Here is a 26,207-nt window from a genome sequence, read left to right as displayed (position 1 = left end):
AACCAACAACATGTCAGTCCTACTTTTAGTTTTAGTTTTAGTGGCTGGCGTTTGACTTGTTACTAATAACATTAATAGCAGCTTCTGTTCTGCTCAACAGTCCCAGTTTCTGGACAACAGTGGAGCTCTGTTTGCCTAAGATACATCAGGTGTTGGCTACACAGTGTTAGTAGGTTCAGCTCAGAAGTCTGATCAGTGAGAGAGAAATGTAAACAAAAGGATATATAATCCAAAAAAGTAAAAGGTTAAGCAAATCATTTCTTTTCAAGTTATGTTTTACTTTTGAGATGACTGTTTCTTTGCCTCAGTGAGTTTTATTGTCTCTCAAATTCTTATTTTTGTTCAATATTTAATAGGTTCTCTTTGATTATATTGACACAAATCTGACTCCACACTCACCCTGCTTAAGATTACTAAAGTACCAAACAGGTAAAATGACAGCAGGTGATCATTGTTCATCAGACACAGCTGATCATTGTAGGAGGGCGATAATCATGGTATCATACACACACACTTCCTTAGCTCTTTCTAACTCTTTGCTTTTTCTGTCAGTCTCTGTGTCCCCTATATTTGTTTATATAGTGCATAGACTATATTGTGTTAATCTCTCTCTCTCTCTCTCTCTTTCTCTCCCTCTCTCTCTCATACACACACACACAAACAACACACATTTAACCCTGCACACATATTTACAATAAAATAAAAAACAACAAAAAACCCTGGTTTACAAAATTCATCTTCAACTTTTACACTTATACAATGACAGTATTTCTCACTTTCTTCCTTCACACACACACACACACTCTCTTTCTCTCTCTCTCTCTCACACACACACACACACAGGAAACACCTGTCCTATGCGAGCTCAGTACCACAGAAACTCAGTGACACATTAACACATCACATCACCCTGTGCCCTACTCTGCAGAATAACAGAGTAGAACCTTAGTGACATTTCATATTGATACAATGAATTCTTGAGACAAAAGCACCAATTTACGGTAAACTACAAGGACACGTCTGCTTCTTGTGAAGTGGTATAATCCATGCACTGACTCACATCCAAATTTTGCTCTAAAATAAGTTAGTTGTTTGTCCTTTGATTACTTCAGGGCTTGTACCTGTTACTATGCTCCCACCAGCAGGCCCTTCTCAGTCTCAATGAATCCATTAATCCTAGTAAGTACAGTCAGTCCATGTTGTCCTGCTGATGAGACTTTCTGATAACCACCGCATCTCTCTAACCCTCAAGCACATAGTTGTCCTCTTTCTTCTTTCTCTCCCTCTGCCCCTCATATTTTCTCCTCCTTGTCCTTCGTTTTCACCCAGGCTCTGTGTGCTGGACTATCGGCTGCCCTGAGACCTCTCTCCTTTTCCTGGTTGTCAGTCCCTCATTCCAGATGTTTTGGATCTTCGTCCACCATAAGTCCCAGCCCCTCTCTCCCCCTCTGTATTAGTTTCGTTCATTCTTTACATGAAACATCTATTGCATGTCTGTGCTGGAGGAGGTATCCCTCCTCTGTTGCTCTTCCTGTGAAAGGTTTCTTCCTAAGGACAGAAGGTGTAATAATTCTGTACAGACTGAAAAAGACACGTTGCTTCAAAAAGGCTATATGTTTTAATTTTTGCAGCTGACATTATACCCTGCTTCACAAACCACAAACTCTCAAACAGCAGCTCTCCTATCGTTACCCACATCAGGAAACCTTGACAGCACATGTTGATAACCAGAAACATTTTCATTTACTTGCCTGCTTCTCTAATTGTAATATTTTTATAAATAAGAATATATGAGAATATATTAAACGACTGAAACTGAAACAACCACTCACACAAAGTTGATACATATGCATGTACAGAGAGCTAGCTGTCTTTTTTTTTTTTTTTATAGCTAATTAGCTTCCCCTACATCCATTCTTCTCCCTGCTCATCTTTTCCTCATGTGCAGATGGAGACTTTTCTGCATTTTTCTCCAAAAATTATGCTTAAAATATTTTCTTCTTCTTTTCCTTCTTACTAGTAATAGCCATTTTAGTGGTATTATTTAGTGTTGTCCTTGAATACATGATACACAGATTCAATAAAGTTTAGGACATGTGAAGATGAAAAAGTTAAAATGAAATAAAACAAAGTATAAATCTCATGTAATATAAACAGTTTTATCAATAAATTTGAAACATGATACAGGATGAAAACACTAAAACCCAACAGAAATCATTTGCTGTATGATGAAAATATTAGACAAATACAGTGGTGTAAACCAACATGTTAAGATAATGCGAAACCGTAAAGATGTCATGACTGCTGGACATTTCAAAGGTCAGTTAGTTGACCTCAGTTTCTGGTTACTGATTCCTCTCCACAACATACAGACTAAGTGAGGATGAAATCTACTGTTGTCACTGATCTACAGCCAGTGTACAGCGTCACTGTCTTCATGTTAAAGATTCCTATTTACAGGGTGAAACTTGATTCTGGAGTTGCATTAATTGTCATGTGGTAGCCTGTGTATGACATGTGTCACATCATCACTGACATATGTGTGTGTGTGTGTGTGTGTGTGTGTGTTCATCTTGAATGACCTGAGCATGAGTAAGAAAGTGTCATTGTATGTGTGTGACTGACACGTCGTTAGCTGTGTAATGCAGTAAGGTTCAGTGTGTATGCATGTGTGTGTGTGCATGCCTGTGTGTCATACAGCTGGTTGTGGTCATGTACACAAGTGGATAGGGCTGCAGGCATCACATTACACCCTGTGTGCTATGTGATACTGCAGTGTACCTGTATGTGTGTTTTTGTGTGTGTGTGTGAATGATAGCCCCCGGGTCCTGTTCCAGAGCAGCGATCACACACAGAGAGACAGTGACAGAGACGAACTGCAACTAACAGCTAGTGAAGCATTCAGAGCTTCTGACAGGATGTAAGATTTTCGAGAATTTTCTGTGGTTCTCGGCTCGCTCAGCCTCAGCAGGGGAAAATGGAGATCAGAATAGAGTGACACTCTGGATTTGGACCCGGGCTGTCTCAGCGAGTGCTTTGCTGAATAATTGATCCCCCGCCTTGTGACTGGTTGAAAATGAGGAAGGCAGCGCTGATGGTTTGGATTAGCCTTTTGGTACAAGGTCAGTTCTGCATGATAGATCTGTTTGATTTTTATATGACTGATTTGTTTATTCCCTTTAAGCCCAGTCTACCATGTTTTCTGCAACTTTTCTTGTCTGCAATTCAGAATTTCCCTGTCTAATCTAACATTTCTTTCCTCCATGTGTGTTGTACCCACCCTCTGTTTTGTTCGTCCCCCAAGTGTCCCACGGCGCCCAGGGTCATTATGCCCGCAAACTTCTGAATGACCTTGATGGAGGACTACTCCAATGCTCTGAGACCTGTGGAGGACACTGACAGAGCCCTCAATGTGTCGCTGCAGATCACACTGTCACAGATCAAAGATATGGTGAGTAGAGAGGAAACTCAAATACATATCATTACCCTGTATAGATTGAGAGATACAGTGACGGCACAACACATGGACACAACTCTTTAACCACATAGAAAGTTCTCTTTTGATGTTCCCCTATATATCTTTAAAGAAATCACACATCACATATTCTGTACCTTCTTCTTTCAATGCTAAACTATACTGAGTGAATATTCACCACCATGTTTTATGGTTGTACCAACAACACCACATTACATGGAAAAAATACTTCGTATTTTGTGAATTCATTACATAATATATACATTTCTAGAGGAATCATCTAGATGTATTTAGCTCCTTTTGAAACTTTAGGATGTCCACTAGACAGACTAGTAAACACTTGCTCTATGCTTGGTCACATAGCATCACTTTGTATAGGTGGGCTCAGCTTCTTCATATTTTAAGAAGATAAACCTCAATCTGTCAAATGATGAAGGTGATTATGGGAAGACAGGGATCAAAAACTGCTGTTGTTCATGGCTCCTCTAACTGCCACATTTTTAAACTTGAAAGATTAAAGGTTCTAGTAGAACACATGCAATAAAAAGCAGAGAAGCTGTGCTAAAAATGACCACTGTGCAGTGAAGAATTGCCATTAGAATAAGAGTGAAGATAAGAATACAAACAGTTAAGATAAATGACCATTACGCAAAGATTAATCATAAAAAAACAAATCACTCTGTGGTGAAAATGCTCCAAACAGCAGGGGACAATCATGTTGGCATATGCACAGTTCAGTACAACTGTTCTGCCATAATGTCTACTTTTATTGTGTTTATAAAGTTAAGTTTCATTACTGAGGTCATAGTGTTGCCATTATATTCAGTTTCTAATATTCTTCCCCCTCATGTAGGTAAAGTACAACTTTCAATATATAATGTAGTGCAGTGCAACATGACCTTTAACTATGCCCTCAGTAATAAACATATAACTGAATCTACACATTTCTGATGTTAATAGATTCTCATTTCATGTCATTAGACTCTATGTGTTTCCCTAATAATTATTTTATTATACCCACTATAAATTAAGATCTAGTTAAAGCCAAATTAAAGTCCAGCTGTATGTCCCATACCAGCAAGTATTAAAAGGAAGGGACATGCAAAGGAAACATAAAAAAGAAAAGGTAAAAACTGATCCAGCTGCCAAATATTCTGTCTCACAGTCTGTGTGGTACTCTTAGTGACCAATGAATGAATTTTGTTGTGTATAATCAGTGGAATGCCCCTTTAATTTGCTCATTGCTCCACATTTAGAGTTACAAAACAAATATGTGCCTCTCTTACGTGCAGCCATTCAATCTGCTGTTCCTGTATAGACCACCAGAGGTCAGCACTGCATAGTACTGTGCTGGCGTATAAAGGAGGGACTGGTATGATATTCAGGAACAACCTGCAAGTTTAATTTACACCTATGTGAACTTCCTGGAAATTTACCACCATCTCTCTCAGCGTATGTCTTTCTTTTGTCTGTGTGCAGGATGAGAGGAACCAGGTTCTAACCACGTACCTGTGGATCAGGACAGGTCTGGCATGATGCCTATCTTAAGTGGGAGAAGGAGGACTATGACGACCTAGAGATGATCAACATCCCCAGCGACCTGGTTTGGAAGCCGGACATTGTCCTCTACAACAAGTCAGTAACAGACAGACATAGTAATGTAATATATAGTGAAAGAAGTGTTGCATGCATGCATCTGCAAATGTGTCCTCTCCACTTGATGTCTGTGCAGAGCAGATGAGGAGGAGTCAGGTCCACCCAGCACCAACGTAAAGCTGCGTTATAATGGTGAGATCGTCTGGGACTCTCCAGCCATCACAAAGAGCTCATGTGTGGTTGACGTGTCTTACTTCCCCTTTGACTGGCAGCAGTGCAACCTCACCTTCGGGTCCTGGACCTACAACGGCAACCAGGTGCCTATAAATGGGGGGTGTGATGTGGGGTGAATAGGAGAGGATTACACTAATAGTAATGTCCATCTGCACACTGCCCAGGTAACCTGAAACACTCATAGTATTCCCAGAAACTGGTACTAAGGTGCTTTCAGATGTTGAATTTTGAGAAAGTAATCCAACATTTTAAGGAGCAATAACAAACAGAATCACACAGAGAGAAGATTTTTGTTTTTCTTGATCTCCATGTTGCTCCTTTGGTGGAGCAGAAACTCTAAATTGCTTATACAGAAGCTAGAGTGTCTGTTTATCTGTCACATGAGCAAATATGTACCTGCTTTACTTTAACTGTCTGTGTGTCCTCTACACAGGTGGACATCAGTTTGGCCATGGACAGCGGAGACCTGTCTGACTTTGTGGAGAATGTGGAGTGGGAGTGCCATGGCATGCCCGCAGTCAGGAACGTCATGATGTATGGCTGCTGCGCCGATCCTTACACCGAAATCACCTACACCCTGCTCCTGAAGCGCCGCTCCTCTTTCTACATCTTCAACCTGCTGCTGCCCTGCTTCCTCATCTCCTTCCTCGCCCCGCTGGGTTTCTACCTGCCAGCCGACTCCGGGGAGAAGGTTTCCCTTGGGGTCACGGTGCTGCTGGCGCTCACGGTGTTCCAGTTGCTGGTGGCTGAGAGCATGCCTCCTGCAGAGAGCATGCCCTATATAGGTTTGAATTCATTCTTGGCACAGTATTATATGGCAAATATTGACTATACAAAAGCTGATTTCCACCAGTAAAAGAATTAAATAGATGAAAGGTTAAAAAAGAAAAACATCTTGTGGGAGGTCAGAGTTATGAGATATAAGGTTAGAATGATTTAGTGTCTTATCCTTTTTTCCTCTGGGTGCTGTGGTTTTCTCCCACAGTCCAAAGACCAGCAGGTTGGGTCAACTGGTGACTCTAAATTGGCTGTCATTACTCTAATGGGTGGATCTCATAATGTTCACTTAGTAGCTTATATTTCTAAATCAGTACCTCATCATTTTGATTCAGTGAGTCAGAATTATGGTGGAAATGAACCTCCATTGAAGCTCAGATAAAATTGGCTAAACGTCTAAATAGCTTGGCTGATACAGGTGGATATGTCTTTGTATCCTGATATCAGTGGGACTACAGATTTCCAGATTACTGGTGATGAAGTGAGGAAGTACAGCTTCTATGTACATGTTTGTGTTAATTTATTACACTTCATAAAATTGTCTTTTTCTCTGCTTTCTCCCCAAGGGAAATACTATATTGCCACCATGACTATGATCACAGCTTCCACCTCTCTCACCATCTTCATCATGAACATTCATTTCTGTGGTGCTGAGGCTAAGCCAGTCCCTCACTGGGCCAAGGTGCTCATCATTGACTACATGTCTAAAATCTTCTTCGTCTACGAGGTGGGGGAGAACTGCACCACACCAGAGAGCGAGAAGACCCCGCTGTACCCCGAGGAACCCATGAGCGATAAGGCCTGCTACCAAGACGACCGGTTTCATGACGGCATCTACCATCACGACAGTGACAAGTACAAGTACAGCAATGGCCACAGCGTTCACAAGCATCACAAGAGCCAGGCCAACAGCACTGCCAACAGCAGGAATCATCATTTTAACAACCATAACAACTATGCTTCCAGACTGGAGAGGGGTGAGGCAAAGCGAGAACCCACGCAGCGCTACCACCATATCAGGCGGGACGAACTGGACTACCAGGCCCCTCCTAATCCACCGAACCTCCAGCACCTCAATGGAGGGCTGAAGGAGCAGCTCCTGTATCCAACAGAGAAAATTCAAGTCCCAGCCTGCCCCTGCTGCTGCCCCTGCCTCCAGCATAAACAGGTGCATCACCGCAGCACGTCGCCTCTCCCTTTTACTCATTTTACCTACTTATCTGATTACTGCTCCTCTTCTAAAGTTTCTTTAAGTGCTTGTTTTAGTTCTTGGATCTGTCTCTTCCTCAGGTGGTGAAGAACATCCAGTACATCGCCAACTGCTTCCGCGAGCAGAGGGCCACGTGTGTCAAGGCAGCTGAGTGGAAGAAGGTCGCCAAGGTGATGGATAGGTTTTTCATGTGGATCTTCTTTGTCATGGTCTTCCTCATGAGCATCCTCATCATCGCCAAGGCCTCCTGACCGACTCATCTTTTCACCTTCACAACAGCATTCATCATCCGTCACTGCTGAACCTGCAGCGTTCCTCCAGAGTCGCCCCATTTCTACCTTTAACATCAGATAAATCAAAAACTGTTTTGTCTACAAGGAGATTGCATTTGATATGTCAGTATTGTGTTGTGTGTATGTGTATGTGTATGTGTGTGTTTGTGTAGGTTAACTGTTGTCTTTTTTTCATGCTTTGACTGGGTCACTGCACACAAATCATCCATTTAAGCGCGTAGTTAGTTAATGTCAGGTGTGCTTGCATGTGTCACAGAGCAGTGGAGCGGTAAGACAATCTAGGCCTCACCTAGAACATGCATGGATTCTCCATTATTGATGAGCTAACAGCCAGACAACCAGCTATAGGCATTACATTACTTACATTACATCTTAAGCAACCAGATGATGCTGTTTTCCAGAGATGGTTACAGTGAGAGCACCAGCAGAATAAATACTTATGAAACAGCCTTGTGTATCAAATGCATAGGGCACACACTCTACAGGCAGTAACTAAATTGTGAATCAGTTGTTGTGTGTGAGACTTCAAGTGAAAGGATGAATGTTTACTTTTCTTTAAAGAGATCCCTCACTACCTCCAGAGAATCAAGGGTGAATATTCTGTACCTGTGGGCTAACTTAGACTTTACTTATTGGTTCAGTAAATAATAAACCTTTGATATCTTGTTATTAAAACAGGTTTAACTCACTGTCCCAGCAGTTTGTGGTGTGTTACAAACCTGATTTGTTATATATGATGTATGTATACATTTTGCAAAGCTGTCCATTTCTGTTTTTTGCATATAAAATGTTACTTTTACTCATACTTTTTTCTGCAAAATCATTTCTTTCACATATACAGGTCATAGAAATGAATATATACACTCTAGGTACACCTAGCTATAACTGATGTAATCTAATATAACAGTCCTGCGATAAATCCTCCCTTTGTGAAGTTCAGAATGTTAGGTTTATGTTGAAATAGTTTTAGAAAGGTGCTGATTCTTAACTCAACTCACAATTTTCCCTTGTGCTGTCAAAACAGCTCTGATCCATCCTGTGACATCTGGTGCCAGGACATTGGCAGTGGATCCTTTGGGTCCTGTAGAAGGGTCTGCAACAATGTTTAAATGGTTGGTTTGTGTCAAAGTAACATCCAGATGAATGAAGGACCAAAGGTTTACCAGACAATTCAGCTGGACTGCAGGGGACAGGTGAGTGATTGAACCTAGTTTAATATCCATTCTCCCAGTAACCTCTAGAGGGCAGATAAAGGGTTGGACTCAGTTACTGAATGAATGAATAAATGATTGGTTGATTGAATGAATGAAGTCCATTCATAACAAAATGAACATGTAAGTACATTTATTCAGAAAGTGCTGAATGGACAGCTCAGTGATACTAAAGAACATAAAAGACAGAGAATCTGTAGAGTATCAACACTGGTTAAGTATATTTCAAAAACTAACAACAACTAACACCCCCCCCCCCCCCCCCCCCAAAAGGTCCACTGCTTTAAAACAGTATTTCCAAATCTTAACTGTTTCCTGAAACAATAAATAAAGATTAGTTTAGAAAAAACAATAATTTGATCAAAACAATAAACAGGAGCATAATGTGATGGAATAATGATTACCCAAGTGTCTTAGATTTCAAATCATGTTACAGTAAACAAAATCTTCCATTATTTTCTCTAATATAAGAAATAACATTAGATAAAGAGATTATTCCAGGCTCAAGCTGAAGTTCATTACTATTTCTATAAACAGGTGTTCCTATTTACAGGCTCCAGATACATACCCTCCTACATTCACTGAACAGCTTTGTTTTTGGGCAGTATTGAAAAAGATTCATTTAATAAAGTCACAAAAAAGAGAATAAATACTGAGAAAATCATTAAAGAAAGTGGAATCTGTTTTAAGTTCACTCTCATAATCTTTAGTATTGACGTCAGGCTGTCTGTGCTCTCAGCACCACATCATGATAAAGAACAGTCAATAACTTGTCTGACTTGTCACATCAGGTGGACTAACCTCTGCCTCCATCTAGTGGAATTTGTAAACAAACACACATCTTTAAGCACTCCTAGTTTAAAGGGGAATGCCACCAATTTTACACATCAAAGTCTTGTTTCCAGGTGCTGGAGGACTACTATGAAAAAAGTTGTATGAAGCATTTTGTGTCTTCAGAGGGAGCCGCATGAAATGACTCAACAATGACAGAAAAGTGACTAGTTTATCGATTCCTGGTGGTTTCTAAACAGCAACTAATCAGCTTACTTAAGATAAAGTGACACAACAATCAAATGACCGATCTGTTGGACCCTGATCACACTGACCCCAAGTTACTCATGTAACCCCCTCCTAATTCTTAGACCAGTTCCCAGATCTTTGCCTCTGCTGGACAATGCCCTTGTTGCTATAGTGTGTATAGTCAGAGATAAGGCCTGAGACAGACTATTGGGCCACACTCTCTCCAGACAAATATTACAAACATGCTGATGATGATGGTTAGAGTTCAGAGGGGGATTAACATGTCATAGGGGCAGACACACCCACAAAGATGGGGTCTATATAGAGATTCTCTGCTCTCAATTTATGGAGGTATAGTGAGCGGAGACAACATGTCATCTATCACAAAGCAGCTGTCTTCCATCAGCTGTGCAGGTAAGTTACCACTTACATGTCTTTCTTTCTTTTTTATTCTTTCTTTCTCTTGAGCATAACCTATCCTTCCTCCTCGTTTGTTTCTCCAGGCAGGAGGCCATCTCCTTCCTTTCCTGAGATCAGACTAGTTTTGCTTGGGAAAACCGGCAGCGGCAAAAGTGCCACCGCCAACTCCATCTTGGGCCGTAAGGTCTTTGACTCAAAGGTCAGCAGCTCTTCGGTCACCCAGCGTTGTCGCAGGGCCACAGGGGATTATCGTGGGCGTCACCTGATGCTCCTGGACACCCCTGGGCTGCTGGACACTCATCAGACTCCACAGGAGGTGCAGAAGGAGCTGAGGAGGAGTGTTAGCCTCCTGTACCCCGGGCCTCATGTGTTCCTCCTTGTTATTCAGATCGGGAGGTTCACTCAGGAGGAGAGGGAGGTGGTGCGGCAGATCAAACAGGCGATGGGCGCTCATGCTTTGAGTTTCTCAGTGGTGGTTTTCACCCATGGAGACCTTCTGGAAGAAGGGACATCTGTGAAGCAGTGTCTGATAGACGAGTGCAGTGACCTGGCTGAGCTGGTAGCTGGGTGTGGGGGCAGGTATTGTGTCTTCAGCAACCATAGCTCCAAGAACAAGGAGCAGGTGTCTGAGCTGCTCACCTTGGTGGATGGCATGATGCAGGGTAACGATGGAAGCTATTACACCAGCAAGATTCTCCAGAAAGCAGAGGAGGATCTGGTTCAGGAGCTGCAGGAGGAGAGGAGGCTGCTGAATGAGAAGGAGGAGCTGTTGAAAAAGAAGCAGGAGGCGGCAGTAAAAGAGTGGTATGAAAGAGAGCTGGAAATTGTTTGCCAAAAAAGCAGCAGGGAGGTGGAGGAGCTGAAGAGAAAGCAGGAGCTGGAGAGGCAGCATGAGGAGAAACTAGCGAGAGATCGAGAGGACGCCTTCAGACGACAGATGGAGGAAAATGACAAGAGAGAGAAGGAGAGGAAGATACAAGAGATGGTGAGAGTGATGGAGATACGTAGAGAGGAGGAGGAGAAGAGGGAAGCTCTTCAAGAAAAGCTTGACAAAATTACTAACATACTGGAGGAGCAGACTGAGCGGGAGGAGAAAATGAGAAGAGCAATGGAGGAGAAGGTGCAAAAAGACAGAGCAGAAAACCAGAAGAAAGAGAGAGAGAGGGAACTTCAGCAACTACAGAGGGAGCAGGCCATCAGGCTGAGGGAGGAAATGAAGAGGGACGCTTTGCAGAACGAGCTGGATCAACTCACCCAGAAGCTGGAGGAGGAAAGCAGGATGAAGGAGGAGAGCAAAAAGCAAATGGAGGACATGCTCAGACACGAGAGAGACGAGAATCAGAGAGAAAGGGATATACAAATGGAGAATCAGAGGGCAGAGAAAAGGAGAACTGAGGCCCTGAAGCAGGAGCTAAAGGTCATCAAAATGAAGATAGAGCAACAAAATGCAAGAGAAGAAAACCTCAAGCGACAGCTGGAGGAGAGCCTACGGAGACAAAAGTGTGACAAAGAAATCTCCACCTTGAAAAAGCAGCGCGACACAAAGTGTTTGGAGGCGTGCAACGGGACGATCAAGAAGAAGTCTGCAGAGAAACACAGCACAGTGACAGCTGTGACTGGATATGTGCAAGAGATGGGACTAATGGGGCTGAATGCAGCTTTAGAAAGTGTTGGAGCTCCCTGTTGTATTCAGTAACAGCATTGACATTTCTAGTATATTTATTATTTTACATTTACTGCATGTCAGAACCAACTGTATGAATGTTTGAGCTGTGATCTTAATTATATAATATCCTGTGACTTGATTGATGATGAAATGATTTGTTATTAGATTCAACCATTAACTGACGGTAAGGAAAAGAAAGGGAATTAATGCCCATGTGAAAGCAATTTCATTTCAACAAATGGATGTAATTCCAGTGTGTCCTAAATCAGCAAATGCACAAAAATAGTACAAACTCTCAAAAATGATGGAGATAATCTGATTATCAGCTCCCCACCCTCTGCTTCAGTCTGTCCGTCTCTGTCTCCATCATCTAAATCTGTATTCAAACAAAAACCCTGTTGCCATTAATAAAGACCAAAATATTGCTTGAGTGCTATTTCAGTGTTCCTCACCGGTGCTCCAACTTCAGCAGTGCCATCTGGTTCTGTCCCCAGCCAAAAAGTCTGCTTTTATCCACATCAGCGTGTCCTCTGTGTGTGTGTGTGTAAGAGAGGGAGAGAGCAGAGAGAGAGAGAGAGAGAGAGAGAGTATTAAATTTAGAGAGCACTGTCATGGCAGTATGTTGTCTGAACAATACTGGCGGCTAAAGGCAGCTGACAGAGGAGGGAAGATGCAGTTATATTATAATATCCTGTATCTAGTAAAACTAAAGTAAATATGAAGCTACAGCCAGCAGCTGGTTAGCTTAGCTTAGCATAAAGACCAGAGATAGGGGTAAACAGCTAGCCTGGCTCTGTGCCAAGGTAAACATTTCTTAGTTTGTTGAGTCTTCACTGCTTGCCTTGCAAGACTCTGATGACTCCAGGAAATTACTGCTGCTAGTCTGGTACTTGGCCCCACATATGCACATATGAACAGACTAAAAATACAAGATATGGAGGCGCTGATAGGCTAATTTTGTTACTTATAGCAAACAGCTGCTTATTTATATGTCCAGCAGTTATGGAACAAAGTTATCATTCATCTGGGGCCATGTGCTGGCACCCAGGGAAGTATAAATACATTTCTCACTCTCTTTTAACTCTGCTTTTGGTCTCTACCATAGCGCCAATTCATAATAACATTCATTATCTCAAGGCACTTTATATTCCAGTATTATAGTATACAGTTCCATGAGCAAGAACCTCCTCCTTACAGAACCGGACTCAGGGTAGGAGGGTGGACTTCTGCCTCGACTGGTTGGGTTGAGAGGCGAGAAACAGGTGAGATGGGAAGAGAGAAGAGATAGACCAGGAGCAGGAGTAGCCCATGTAGTGCGTTAATGATACTTATAGGTGTTATGTTATCAATGACATCTGGCTCTTCAGTGGCCAAATGCTCCACTCTGCTTGTTGTGACAAAAACCGGTGCAGTGACAGTGAACCAAAACAGTAAAGTTGCAGGTCAGACAGTGAAAGAATGAGCTGAAACTTGAAGTTTAAAACTCTGCGAAGCCGAGCAGAGCTGCAGCTTCAGGTGGTTATTCTCGGTAGCTTCATCACTACAAGCGACACCTTTGTCATTTGATTATGTTATGATAGAAATATAGATTATAGACTCTGGAAGATTATAGTGGGATTGTTGCTCCTCTATCCGGCAATTCAAACTTAGGAAAATGAAATGGAAAATAGAATTTAAACAAATTACCCTCAAAATGCATTTGACTATATGACTTTGAACATTTTTGAATACGTATATCCATACAATTTTGGAACCTAACTGTAGTATAGGAACACCTTTTTGGAAGCAGGAGTGCTGAGGAATATACTACGGAGGGAGTTAAACCTACTCTCATTTAAATCGGGGTTATCAAGGAGAGTCAGGGTTGATAAACCCTGGCTGCCTCAATCGTTGTTAAAAGGTGTCGGTAAATTGAGTCTATGTTAACTAAAAGGGATATGCACCGTACTTCTCAGATGAAGAGCGCACGTTAATTCTGTCGCTTTAGGGAGAATTTAAGAGATCCAGTCGATCCCGACCATCATTTACACTTTAATATGTATTTAATGGTGACTGACACAGGCTAGGCAAAGCTATGAGCTAATACTTCCACTCACACATCTATTGACAACACAGCTTTGAGTTGGTTGTGGTATTATTGTCTTTCATGAGGAGCAAGTCCCTCCTAAAGGATTATAAGGATACAAATTCAAATGACGTAAATTGAAAAACTGGAGCATAAAAATCATCATCCATTACCTACCAGATTGTAACGTTTTGATTTTTAGGGAAGGGAGAATGCAAAGAAATAAATGCATTAATACATTTTTTTTTTTTTAATAGAGACTGACGATCTCTGTACAGCCTCGCTCAGCCTCTCTCGGTCGTTGTGCAAATATAGATTGAGTCTTCCACCTGTGGGGCGGTGCTTATAGGCCTATAGGATAACAACGAGCTAACCACCAACATAACCTGCTTGGAGCAGTTTAGAGACGCTGCGTAAATTCCCATGGTAGCAATCGGTTAATCGGAAAGTAACACCCAACTTCAAATAATCTGAGGAGGAGATCGTAATGTCGGTCCTCTCTGAAAGCCTCATTCTTCACAAGACAGTGAAGAAGCACTATCTGTCTCTGGCCAAAGGGACAGAGTGTCAGGTCACATATGTTTGGATCGATAAAACTAAAGAACATCTACAATGTAAAACCAGGACTCTGAACAACGAGCCAGCTGGAATCAGAGGTAGAGTAGAAGAATGGAGGGTGGCATTGTTAATGTCTTGTGTGTGTTAAATGTTACTTTCAAAATGCTGATCTCTGACAGATATACCTGAGTGGGATGCTTTCTGGACTGATGGAGATCCAACCGAAGTGATTTTGATCCCGGTCCGGATGTTTCGAGATCCTTTCACTCTCAACCCTAATAAACTGGTGCTGTGTGAAGTGCTTGACAGCAAACGTGATCCCATAGGTAACAAATTATTCAGATGTTTTCAGCTGTGCACACTCTGAACTTCAACATAAAACTCCTGCTGAGTCTGAGCCTTGTGTTTTACTTTTAAACACAGGAGGTCATCAGCGTTCACACTGTGTTCAAGTAATGGAGAAGGTGAAACGGTTTGAGCCATGGTTTGGGATGGAGCAGGAGTACATGCTCTTTGGTTTGGATGGAAAGCCCTTTGGTTGGTCTCCTCAGGGATGTCCACTTACAGGAGGTGTGAAAAACATATAATATTATTACATATGTAATACTAGCAGAAACAGCTTGTATTCTTACATTGCTTTTTAATTGTAACTGTGTCCTCACCAAATCTTGTTTTGTGTTTTTTTTTCTCTCAGTGTCTTGCGCTGTGGGCATTAACAAAGTGTATGGAAGAGACATTTGTATCTGTCACTACAGAGCCTGCCTGTACGCTGGTGTAATGATCTGTGGCACCAATGCAGAAGCTTTAGCCTCCCAGGTATGAGCAGGTTGTCTGGCTGGTTTTCCTACTAAATTCACTCCAAAAATTTTCCACGAGAACGAGATGGCTTGTGATGACGAGTCCACAAAGAATCATCACCCCCATCCCCCTCAGTTCTACTGAGGGTTTCAGCATCTCTCTGTTCGTTGTTTTGGTTTTACGGTTCACAACCTTTCTGTTTTGATTCTGTCTCGTCACTGTCATCGCTCTTGTTTCTAGGTTTCAGGTTTTTACCCAAATGTGTTTTTTGTGTGTCTGTTCAGTGGGAGTTCCAGGTCGGCCCGTGCGAGGGGACTGAGTCGGGGGATCATCTGTGGATGGCTCGCTACATCCTGCACCGTGTCTGTGAGGACTTTGGGGTTGTTGCCTCTTTAGATGCTAAACCCTTCAGGCAAAGCGTTTACACATCAGGCTGTCACACTAACTTCAGCACCAAGGAGATGAGGAGTGAAGGGGGACTTCTGTAAGTCTGGAGCACGGGGTGACACACACATATAGAAAACAGCCGTTTAGAAACAGATACACAGATAAAATCTGTTCTCTTTGCTGTTACAGGTACATTGAAGAGGCGATCAGAAGACTGAGCAGGCGTCACTCTCAGCACCTCTGTGTCTACGATCCACATGGTGGCGCTGACAACATGAGTCGCCTCTGCAGTCAAAGCCTAACCTCCAGTTATGATGAATTCTCCGCAGCCTCAGGACGTCGTAACGTTAGCGTTCGCATCCCTGACCATGTCAGTCGCCGGGGCTGCGGGTACTTTGAGGACAGACGTCCTGCTGCCAACTGTGACCCCTACAGCGTGATGAGGGCCCTGGTTGAAACCTGTCTACTGGGAGCCACTGGGGAAGATGATGACGAGGAAAAGGAGACGGTGACTTTCTGAAAGGGGAATAATGTATCAGACTCTTTGTGTGTAGTTAAGTGCCTTTGTGAAATTTTAAAGAAATCTCACACATTTGCAAGTTCAAATGCAGAAATTGTGTGTTGCATGAATGTAGTAAAAAATTTAAGATGAAGTAAATTATAAATGAAGCTGACATCAGACTGTTTTCATCCTGCAAACACATGCTAGGTCTAGACAAGTTTGGACACTTTTCTATCAGGAAAAACAACTTGAATGCAAAGTAAAAACAAACACAGTGTCTTAAAACATCTGTATTTCTGGCAGTAATCCTGATGAACTGTTGCAGTGTTACTAAGTAAAAGTACACAAGTATCAGCAGCAATATGTAGAGAAAGCATTAAAGTACTGGTAGCATAAAACAGAAATACTCAAGTATAAGTACCTCAAAACTGTACTTGACAGTGCTGTACTTGGGTAAATGCATTTTCCAATAAAGACATGCCATAATCAACCAGAAAGATATGTGTCAGATGATATGATTAAGAAAGAAGGATGATAACATTGTAGGCTCTGTAACGCGCACACCCTGCTCCTTGGATGATGCATTTAATGGGGAAGTGGCAATTGCACAAGTTATAAATTTAGAAATATAAAATACTGTAGGACAAATAGACTAGAATGCAACAATAGCATTATCATGAGTCCAATAACCAGTCCACAAAAAGGAGTGAGTCAAATAAAATTAAGGTTTATCAGCTACAAACCTTGTAATATTTATACTCAATGTTCAATGTATGGAATTTCTCTATTTTCATTGTTTAACGTATTCATTTTAATCATAGAGCTGAAATGTAAAGCACTTGGTGCTGTGCGACATTCTTTGTTGTCGCCTTGCGAACAGCTTTCTCACTTCAAGCAGCTCAATCCCAAACCTATTCCCGTGCAGAGTGGGAATCAGGAGGAAAATGGCACAGAAACATCGGGATGAGAGGAGGAATATGAAACCGTAATGCAGAATTGGAGTAAATACAGATGTAATGTTAAAATGGCTCGAACCGTTCGTCTTCTCTCAGATGGCAAACTTCTCTCTATCTCAGCCCTGTGCGTCTCTGCGCTGTGCTGTCAGCAGTGAGTTACCAGCTGGTGGTGCATGTGCTCCCCGGCAAATCTGCTCTGCACTCAGAGCAGCAGCACTTACCAGTCAGGACGCGCGGACCCCACAGTGACTATTCTGCCCCTTGTTTTTTGTGCGTTAACAGTAGGAGTGGGTGGCATGAACCGCAGGACCAGGCAATGAATAACACAACCGGCTTGGTAGGAGCTGGCAGCCGGGAGGAGTTGCCGGCGCACCGAGCTTTAACGGGCTGCGTCCTGGCGCTGCTCATCGTTTGGACGCTTTTAGGCAACTTCACGGTTTGCGCGGCCGTTTGTCGCTACCGTCACCTGCGCGCAAAAGTAACCAACATCTTCATCGTGTCCCTGGCTCTGTCGGACCTCCTGGTCGCCGTGCTGGTGATGCCGTGGAAGGCCGTGGCTGAGGTGGCCGGTTTCTGGCCGTTCGGTGGGTTCTGTAAGACCTGGCTGGCCTGCGACATCATGTGCTCCACCGCCTCCATCCTCAACCTGTGCGTCATTAGTGTGGATAGATACTGGGCCATCTCCAGTCCCTTCCGCTACGAGAGGAGCATGAACAAGAAAGTGGCCTCTGTTATGATCGGCGTGACCTGGACGGTGTCCGTGGTCATTTCCTTCGTCCCCGTGCAGCTGAACTGGCACAGGGCTGAGTATCGGTGACGCGGCTGGGGAGGACTTGGCGCTTCACGGTAGGAGCGTCGACGGGAGCTGCGACTCCAGCCTCAGCCGAACGTACGCCATCTCCTCCTCCCTCATCAGCTTCTACATCCCCGTGGCTATCATGATTGTCACATACACCCGCATCTACCGGATAGCCCAGATGCAGATCCGGATGATATCCTCCCTGGAGCGCGCGGCTGAGCACGCGCAGAGTTGCAGGTCGGATGTACCTGAACTATATCCTCACCTGTGCACGGAAGTCGGTGCCAACTCATACCAGTCTCATATCAGTCTACACTCAGATTCTGAGCGCTCCTCCCAGTCACACCGGGAGCTCAGAGTCTCCATCAGGAAGGAGACAAAAGTCCTGAAAACTCTGAGCATCATCATGGGTGTGTTTGTCTGCTGCTGGTTGCCGTTCTTCATCCTGAACTGCGCTCTGCCCTTTTGCCCCGGACCAGGAGCCCCGGGTGCCCAGCGAGGGCCTTACTGCGTCAGCGAAAAAACCTTTGATGTCTTCGTGTGGATCGGTTGGAGCAATTCATCCCTCAACCCGGTCATCTACGCGTTTAACGCGGACTTTAGAGACGCCTTCCTGCGCCTGCTGCGCTGCCGGGGACGGGACTGCTGGGCCGCGGTGAGCGCAGCGGTGGAAACGGTGATGGCGAGCAACGAGGCCGGGAACCTGAAGCAGGAGAGCCCGCTGAGCGCGAAGCTGGGCGTCTCCTGTCCCACGAACGCCAGGGGCAGCGAGGACAGCGGGAACACCACGGTGACTGTGTGTTATCACAGGGGGGCAACCTCGCAGCAGGTGACGGACACTGAGGAAAGTAACGACAAGGACAGACTGACGCAGATTCCGATTTAAGGGGCACGGTTTAGGATGTCCACGTGAGGGGTCACGGAGCAGGTCAAACATGCAAAGAAGGTGGACACAGCCAATCCCAGGTGTGGTTAGGCAAACAAGGCATAGGCTATATGGACAAAAGGGACATCTCCACCTTAGGTCTCCTGATACAAATCAATCACTTATTATCCATATTTTTCAGTGCATATGAAAAAAAAACATAATGTCCTTTTCTTCTTGCTTGAGAACATGTGTTTTTATGAGTCATAATTTGGGATAGTTGTAGGTGGAGCTGTTACTTATAGCTTTATTTTTTACCCAACAAAGGTTTTGCAGGGTTGAAATGTACATCATAAAATTTACTGGGAGTTTGAAAATTTCTGCGTGAGGACTGCTTCTCCTTCTCCTCAGCAGGGTGGAGGTGGATAAATAAAGTGAGGCCCTACAGCAAGATTAAGATAGGAGAGTTGTTGAGTAGGTTTTATAATCATTTCTCAGTTGCTTAGGTTAAATCAAGCAGAAAAAAAGGCTCAAAGGGAAAAGGGCACTTTCATTTTCCTGTAAAAACCCAGAGTAAGGCAGGCGCCTGTTTATAGTCAAAGTCTTCAAATAAGCTGGGGCAGGTGCAATCATCGTTTATAGTTTTCTCACTCTCAGTGTTAGATTAGAATAGATGTTGTACATGGATGATATAAACACCTTTAATTCACATCGCTGAAGTAATTTCAAGCAAATTCTCAGATGAAATCTAACAGCAAACAAGTGAAATGATCTCGCTTTCACTTGATAAACCACTGTATTTAGATCTGCCGGTGAGGACGGGGGTTTTGCAGTGTGGCCATTCGAGGCCAAACAGTCGGCTTTGCTCTCTCCGCGATGGGGGAGAGAGAGAGAGTTACCAGAGGTCAGGATTTCTCTGACTCTCTAGAAATGGGATTATGTAAGTAACTCACATTAGCACCCGTCAGCTGTGCATCGTGGTGAATGCAGTGTGCACTCTGTCCCCCCCCCCCCCCATCTCCTGAAAGAAACAAACATGAATAATTTGTAAAGGTTGTTCCTGTGAAAGATGCCCTGACCGGTGAAAACATACAAGCTTTTACGATGACAACCCTCAAAAACACAAGATGTGATTACTGTCCATGCAGTGAGGTTGATGCAGGAGTAAGGCCTCGTATCCTGCTCTGTGCTGAACTACAGATTAGCATTTGTTCATTTTTGTTTCATGAGACTTCCTTGTTAGAGTTAAATATGAAAGCGTTTGCTATAACCTCAAGGAGCCACAAGCCTTAATGGATCCAACAAGAATTCTGATCCCATCCTGAGCCACAAATATTTTGCTGATGGTTGTGATTACATTACTATTACAAGATTGAAAGAAATAGTTCTTTTGGAAGAGACACGTATTACAGTTATCTTACCCTAATTATTTCGTCATCTCAACATGACCCAGCTTGTTTTCTTGTAATAATGGTTTAATGTATGTTGTTATCTCGAGAAAACAAAAGGCTGATTTCTTCAGATTATGAGGTGAATCATCAAGATCATGAGATAATTATGAAAAACTTGAAAATCAGTGTCTGGATTATTTGATTACACCTGATTTCAGTCCTCAAATTCACTATCATGATTGTCAGGAAGATTAAATACAGTACACTTACTTGCTTTCATGCTTAGAGCTAATTTCAGATTAGGTGTGCTGCAGGACTATTTCTTGGGTCCACTTGTCAAGCAACCAGCAAATACTCCAGGAAATTATAGTTTTTACACCATGGTTTTTGTTCCAATTAAATGAGCCAGATAAAATGTGTTAATGAACAAACTTTAGTGTTGCTTTAGTGGTATTTTGCTACCTTTGGACAGAGCCAGACTAGCTGCAGACAGATTTTCACATCTCTTGGCAAGAAAGCAAATAATTGTATTTCCCAAAATGTCAAACTGTTCCTTTGAATTACACATATTATGGATCAGTGCAACAGCTAATTGTTTCACTGAATACATATACAGTTAACACATAATAATATGTATTAGGCACCAGTGATAACGTGTTATACATATCGGTGTTTCTGATTATGCAGGAGTGAGAAGACACAGAGATGGCACAGTATACCTACTGTATAATTGTCTCCAGATGGGAAGTGTGTGTGTGTGCAGCCTTATGGTGTTCGTTGTGTAATGGGCTTGCAACCTACATAGGAGCATCTGTCAGCTGTAGGCGTCTCCAACTGTATGTAAGAATAGTCACCATACCAAAGAGGATTAATAAAACAGAGGTCAAATAAATTTTTAAAAACATGTCTCCCATTTACAGAAGTTGCATGTAGGTTATAAAGTGAGAGGAGCCATTACAGGCCTGACTGGAGGGCTGGGGTTTTTTCTCTGAATGAAAAAGTGATTACATCTATTTATACTGACTGACTAATAACTGTCCTTGTTTCATTCTTTCTCCGCCTTATTCTCATGTCACCAAAGAAGGAGCTCACTGCATTAATGTGTCTCCCAGGATGGCTGTGTTCACCTGGGGAAACACACCTGCCCACCTTGAATGTGTGGGAATCAAATGAGCCCTCAAGGAAAGAAAGAGAGAGGAAGAGGAAGCTTCAGAAAGAGCTGCTGATTGATTTGTATACTTCAGATGGGCGAACTAATCTAACAAATGCTATGTATCTACCACTCAGTATTACCAGAACGTTCAGGTATCACACAGTGTATTCAGGATTGGCTACCAAGAAAAACAAGAACATCACTTGTTGCAGCAAATGCCTTAAAATGGCAATGGTTTAAGTGGTTGGTTGGATGTGCCAACAAGATGTTGGAAAAGGTGGTTTGTTTCATGCTGAGAGTCAACACTGGTTTATTTTAACCAAGACCATGGTCTGTCCCTAACCTTAAAGGAGCTATATGTAAGTTTTTGCTATTGCTACATAGCCAATGTCAGCATTACCATCTGTTTACTAGTCTAGGAGAAACATTGCGAGTTCAGCATTTAACTTCTTTGTTCTTCTTCTATTTCTATTACTTCTATTATTCTACTGAAGTTAGCATGCCAACTAGCTAGTCTGGACTTGGCAGGCCATGTCTCATCACTTTCTGATAGCAATGCACTTCTGCCCTGAATAAGTAGTGCTGCTCAGAGGTCATATTATAACCTCTTGTTTTGGAAACATAACAATGAAACCATATTTGGTGGTAGAGAAAATTTACAAATAACCCCTTTAAAGAGGTTGCTATTTTAACCCAAGCCATTAAGTCTGTCTAACCCTAACAATAGTGGCATCACATCAGAAAAAGCATGTATGTGTTGCTCAGGAGGACATAGACCAACAACTTATACTGTCATTTAATGTGGAGGACTTGTGGCCTGTTTAGTGTCTAGTTTAGTGACAGAAAAAGCGAGTCGTTTATGCAGTGGGCAATGATTTCCTCCAATATAAATAACAAAATACATTATTTGTTATATGTGTTTTCTGAACTAATGCCCCAATAAGATGGGGCAACATTGGTGCCTCCCAAAGTTATTACAAAAAAAGTTAATTTGACTTAACATTTGACTAAACAAATAAAAGTTGTTTCCCACAGTTTAAAAAACATAAACATCCTTGTATTTATCTTAATGGATGAAAAAGTCATAGATAGATATCAGCTGATGGATTTGCTTTACCTCCCACATACTGTCCTTTCTCCTTTGATCCAGTTAGTGAAGTCTTTCTATCTGAAAGACCTTATAATCCCCTCTGGTCCCTTTGGGGACATTGGATCAGGTCATTGCTTTGTTTCCTACAATAATCCTGGTCCTCTGGAGGGAGATGTCCCTGGTCTCAGCATTATTACGGATATATGAAGAATATTTTTACACAGATTTAGTTCTCTTATATAAATGATCAAATCCCTTATAGTCTTTATGTTTAAGAACAAGTTTGAGAATGCAACACTGTGTGTGTTTTATTCAGGAGAAAGTGTATTTAAGTCGATGAATCTGAATGTTTCCAGCATAAAAATGAATTAGGTCAGATGAGTTGAGCAAACCGAGCAAGACTGAGAAAGGAAAAAGAGAAGACAGGAGGGAACGTGTTTGTGTTTGTGTGTGTGTGTGTTAGAGAGAGTGTGAACTATGTAATATGAATAAAAGAGGACAGAGGATGCATGAGGATTTGAGAGAGAAATATGGAGATTTTTGGGGGCAGGAGAAATAAAAAAGTTCATAAAAAGGTTACAGTGAAATAAAAAATAAGTAATAATAATAATAATAATAATAATAAATACATAATAATAATAACCCCTTAAGATCCAGTGTCTGTTTTAATGGACAAAAACAGGGTATTCACTCTCATCCACTAAAAATGCCGAGTTCAAAATTTGACTTTGGGCTAGATTCTATTTAACCAATAAATGTCGGATTTATATCTGTGTATATATATATATATATATGTGTGTGTTTGTGTGTGTGTGTGTGTGTGTGTATAATCTGCAGGAGAACACCATGGCATGCAGACTTTTTTACCTTTTAAATATTAATTTATATACATACATATCTCACTTTCATGAGCTGGGTGTGATATCACCATACTCAGTGACATTAATAGTTAATTTGCAGGTTCCTTCAATCTTGAAAACACTCTTCTAATCGTCACTTCAGATGTTAACAATCACATTATCAAGTTAATTCAACAATGTTTCACTTATACAGCACACAGCTACAGAGGTTATTAGTTATTGTGGCCCATTTAATATAAACCATGTGAAGAATATTATAGATGCCTCCAGATGAAGTCACTCAACATCTGAACCATATTATATAATGTGCCACACATGTTTGACCTGAGGGAAGACATAACCTATGCTTCTATTCTTTGTGGTTTTCAACACATTTATGGTTTGTACTGTCTCACTTGAAATGGCCTCTGTAGATACGAGTTTAAATTTAGTTCTAGTCCAGTTTCTACAAAGAAAAAAACTGAGTGAATGGACAGAAATAGCTTTGACAAAAAGAGGTAGAGAAACACGTGGGAGAGGGCAAGTAGAAGCCACAGCTGACTATCAAAATACTTTATTAATAAGAAGTGAATATTTTCATCAGGCAACCACATGTGGTCGGTGCAACTGGGAGCGCACAGCTGGCTGCTGGTTCTTGTTCCCGCTGCTACGTGAAGCGAGCTGAATTATTAGTGCAAGGCGGCAGAAAGCCTGCCACCCCCCTCTCACAGTGTCCCTCTAACCTCTAAAAATAGATCCATGAGGTGGAGAGAGACACAGAGAAAAAGAGTTGTCTTGGTTTGTGCCTTACTGGTCAGAAAATGATCCCAGTGCATTAAAGAGGACAGTGAAATTTAGTGGCACAAGTCAGATATTACATTCACAGAGCTCTATTAGAGGATTTATATCTGTGCAAGTGTTTTTTCTGTTTCTTTTTTGAGAAAACAAAACAGCATCATAAAGAATGTGTCAGTGCAGCCTTTAGCTATCAATAAAACTCATTCTCAGTCAAAGAGTCACCAATCTTGACACTTTGAATCACAGCACAGGACAGCATCGCATCAAGGAGAGTCCAAAACTTTACAACAATAAAAACAACATACTGTAGCCAATAATTTATGACCGCTGGCAGACACTTAGTGCTCAGGACTTGTTGCCAGCCTGGCTCAAACTGTAACCTTTGCCCTCCACAAGTGTCACATGACCATAACAGACCTCCTGTCAATTTAATAAAAAGCCTTCTTCCAATTACAAACCAGATCAGGATAGAATTTACACCACAGGATTTGCCATATTATAGAGGTAACACTAACTTTTTTTGTTTTAAAACACACTGAGACTCATCAGAAGCACTTCTTCACATTGATTCAATTAAGCTGCAGCAATTTCAAAACAGTTTTTTATATTCATCTTCATTATCCTGTTATTGATTTACACTCTATCTACTCAATTGTCTTTGGGGACAAGCTGTAGCTTTTCCATCAGAGTTGAGTTAAATTTCACACTCTATTCAGTAATCATAAATATGGGAGGCAAAAAGTTTGAAATCTTTCTGGATTTGGATCTAAATTTGTTGGACCCAGATATTATTAATTATAGCCACTGTATTAAATGTAGTTTTTTGTGAAACATGCAGCACATGTTTTGAATGTAAGGAACTCTGCAGATGCATGAGAAAGTTCAGTCTGATGCACAGAGCAGAGGAGGTATTGGCTGACCTTTTTTTTTTTTGGTTGATAGACGTGCATGACTGGATCAAATTGGAAAAAGAGTGAAAATGCACTGGAATAATTAACTTGTGCTATTTTGTAAAGAGCGATGTTCAGGTGTCCCTCGTTCAGTGCAGTTCAGTTCAGTCCAGGCAACTCGAGCTGCTCTGCTCTACTCATAAGACACACCTCACTCTCCAATCATATATCATACACACAACCTCTCATTTTCGTTTCAGCGTCTCACCTGTTGTGGCTCATGCAACTGTCATCTTACCTCCTGGCTTTGTTGATCGCTGTGTCTCTCTCCATCTCCGGTTCAGAGAATGAGTCTCCTCGTCCACCCGCAATCTTCTCGTTGTGTTGGCCTGTGCACCGCATCCCAGAAGTTAGAAGAGTTATATCCCCGTAATATTTCAGTCCCGTCAGGCCTTAATCACGAGGAGCTCTCCGATCACCTTTTGATCCAAGAAAACTCTGCCGATGTCCAACAATTACATTCGGACGCCGGTTGTCTAAGCATAGCTCCACCCAAAGGTAAAGGTGAAGCTTCAGCTAAGAGGCGCACCGCTTCTCCAACCACGTCTCCCGGACCCGCAGACAATATTCCCTCCAAAAGACAGAGTGAGTCAGACCCTGCGCTCTCTGCTGAAGCCTTCATCATGTCCTCTCCTCTGGAGACACTCGACGTTACCAATGTTAGGTTTCCTTGTTTAGTAAACAACGTGATTTAATTTGCCTGTGATTGAACGACCTGGATCCTTCCTCTGCGCTCTTCCCCATATTTAAACGGCCCCGCTTTTTGCTGATGTCACTTTCCAAAGGACTCTGGGAACTGCAGTCCAAGTTCCAACCATGGGTTTCAGGTTCCTGTTACATACTCTCTCATATGACTGCTATCTAAGTTTCTTATTTTAATGAAACTGGATTTATTTCCAGTAAGTGAGGAGCTCACTCACACAGAAAACTCAAAGGATGATGAGACGAACCAGACCATGCCCAAGACAAACTTTGACCACAGAGAACTAATCCTATTTTTATGAGTTTATACTGTACAGGAGGAGGTGGATATTTCTGCTCTGGTCAGTGTCTGGAGTCTGAGGCTGCTGTTTTACTGATCTGAACAGACCAGAGTTATTTGTATTTAAGACACACACCAGCAGATAAAGTTATTAAACTAAAAGTTTTTTTTT

The 26,207-nt window shown here is 42.2% G+C and overlaps 4 protein-coding genes across 4 annotated transcripts; all 4 read left to right on the top strand.

Annotated features, from left to right (window-relative positions):
* Positions 1–2,725: 2,725 nt before the first annotated feature.
* Positions 2,726–8,337, top strand: chrna9a (cholinergic receptor, nicotinic, alpha 9a). The gene is given in 9 exon segments (XM_018695698.2): positions 2,726–3,122; positions 3,305–3,351; positions 3,353–3,451; positions 4,955–4,996; positions 4,998–5,110; positions 5,208–5,388; positions 5,739–6,090; positions 6,649–7,250; positions 7,373–8,337. Coding segments are annotated over 9 exon segments (1,653 nt in total). The 5' UTR covers positions 2,726–3,076; the 3' UTR covers positions 7,544–8,337.
* Positions 8,338–9,077: 740 nt separating this feature from the next.
* LOC108896579 (uncharacterized) lies at positions 9,078–12,322 on the top strand. The gene is made up of 2 exons (XM_051070276.1): positions 9,078–10,958; positions 11,031–12,322. Exons 1-2 carry the CDS (start codon positions 10,247–10,249, stop codon positions 11,930–11,932), a joined length of 1,614 nt encoding a protein of 537 aa, XP_050926233.1. The 5' UTR covers positions 9,078–10,246; the 3' UTR covers positions 11,933–12,322.
* Positions 12,323–14,235: 1,913 nt separating this feature from the next.
* Positions 14,236–16,658, top strand: LOC108896581 (glutamine synthetase). The gene is given in 6 exon segments (XM_051070655.1): positions 14,236–14,623; positions 14,705–14,851; positions 14,949–15,125; positions 15,220–15,341; positions 15,608–15,807; positions 15,900–16,658. Coding segments are annotated over 6 exon segments (1,146 nt in total). The 5' UTR covers positions 14,236–14,454; the 3' UTR covers positions 16,231–16,658.
* Positions 16,659–17,038: 380 nt separating this feature from the next.
* Positions 17,039–21,103, top strand: LOC108896580 (D(1) dopamine receptor-like). The gene is made up of 3 exons (XM_051070653.1): positions 17,039–17,981; positions 18,019–18,197; positions 18,246–21,103. The coding sequence occupies exons 1-3, from the start codon at positions 17,485–17,487 to the stop codon at positions 18,851–18,853; spliced, it is 1,284 nt and encodes a 427-aa protein (XP_050926610.1). The 5' UTR covers positions 17,039–17,484; the 3' UTR covers positions 18,854–21,103.
* The last annotated feature ends 5,104 nt before the right edge of the window (positions 21,104–26,207 follow it).

Source organism: Lates calcarifer, linkage group LG5 (genome assembly GCF_001640805.2).
Source record: "Lates calcarifer isolate ASB-BC8 linkage group LG5, TLL_Latcal_v3, whole genome shotgun sequence".
Taxonomy (NCBI): Eukaryota; Metazoa; Chordata; class Actinopteri; family Centropomidae; genus Lates; species Lates calcarifer.
This window is presented reverse-complemented; position numbering and strand designations above follow the sequence as displayed.

Excerpts from the sequence above, each read along its gene's own strand:
- LOC108896579 (XM_051070276.1), top strand. The coding sequence starts at position 10,247 with ATGTCTTTCTTTCTTTTTTATTCTTTCTTTCTCTTGAGCATAACCTAT. Across the intron at positions 10,959-11,030 it reads AGCAGAGGAGGATCTGGTTC|TAAAAGAGTGGTATGAAAGA; the intron begins AGGAGCTGCAGG and ends AGGAGGCGGCAG.
- LOC108896580 (XM_051070653.1), top strand. The coding sequence starts at position 17,485 with ATGAATAACACAACCGGCTTGGTAGGAGCTGGCAGCCGGGAGGAGTTG. Across the intron at positions 17,982-18,018 it reads TGGCACAGGGCTGAGTATCG|GAGCGTCGACGGGAGCTGCG; the intron begins GTGACGCGGCTG and ends GCTTCACGGTAG. Across the intron at positions 18,198-18,245 it reads CGCGGCTGAGCACGCGCAGA|TCGGTGCCAACTCATACCAG; the intron begins GTTGCAGGTCGG and ends TGTGCACGGAAG.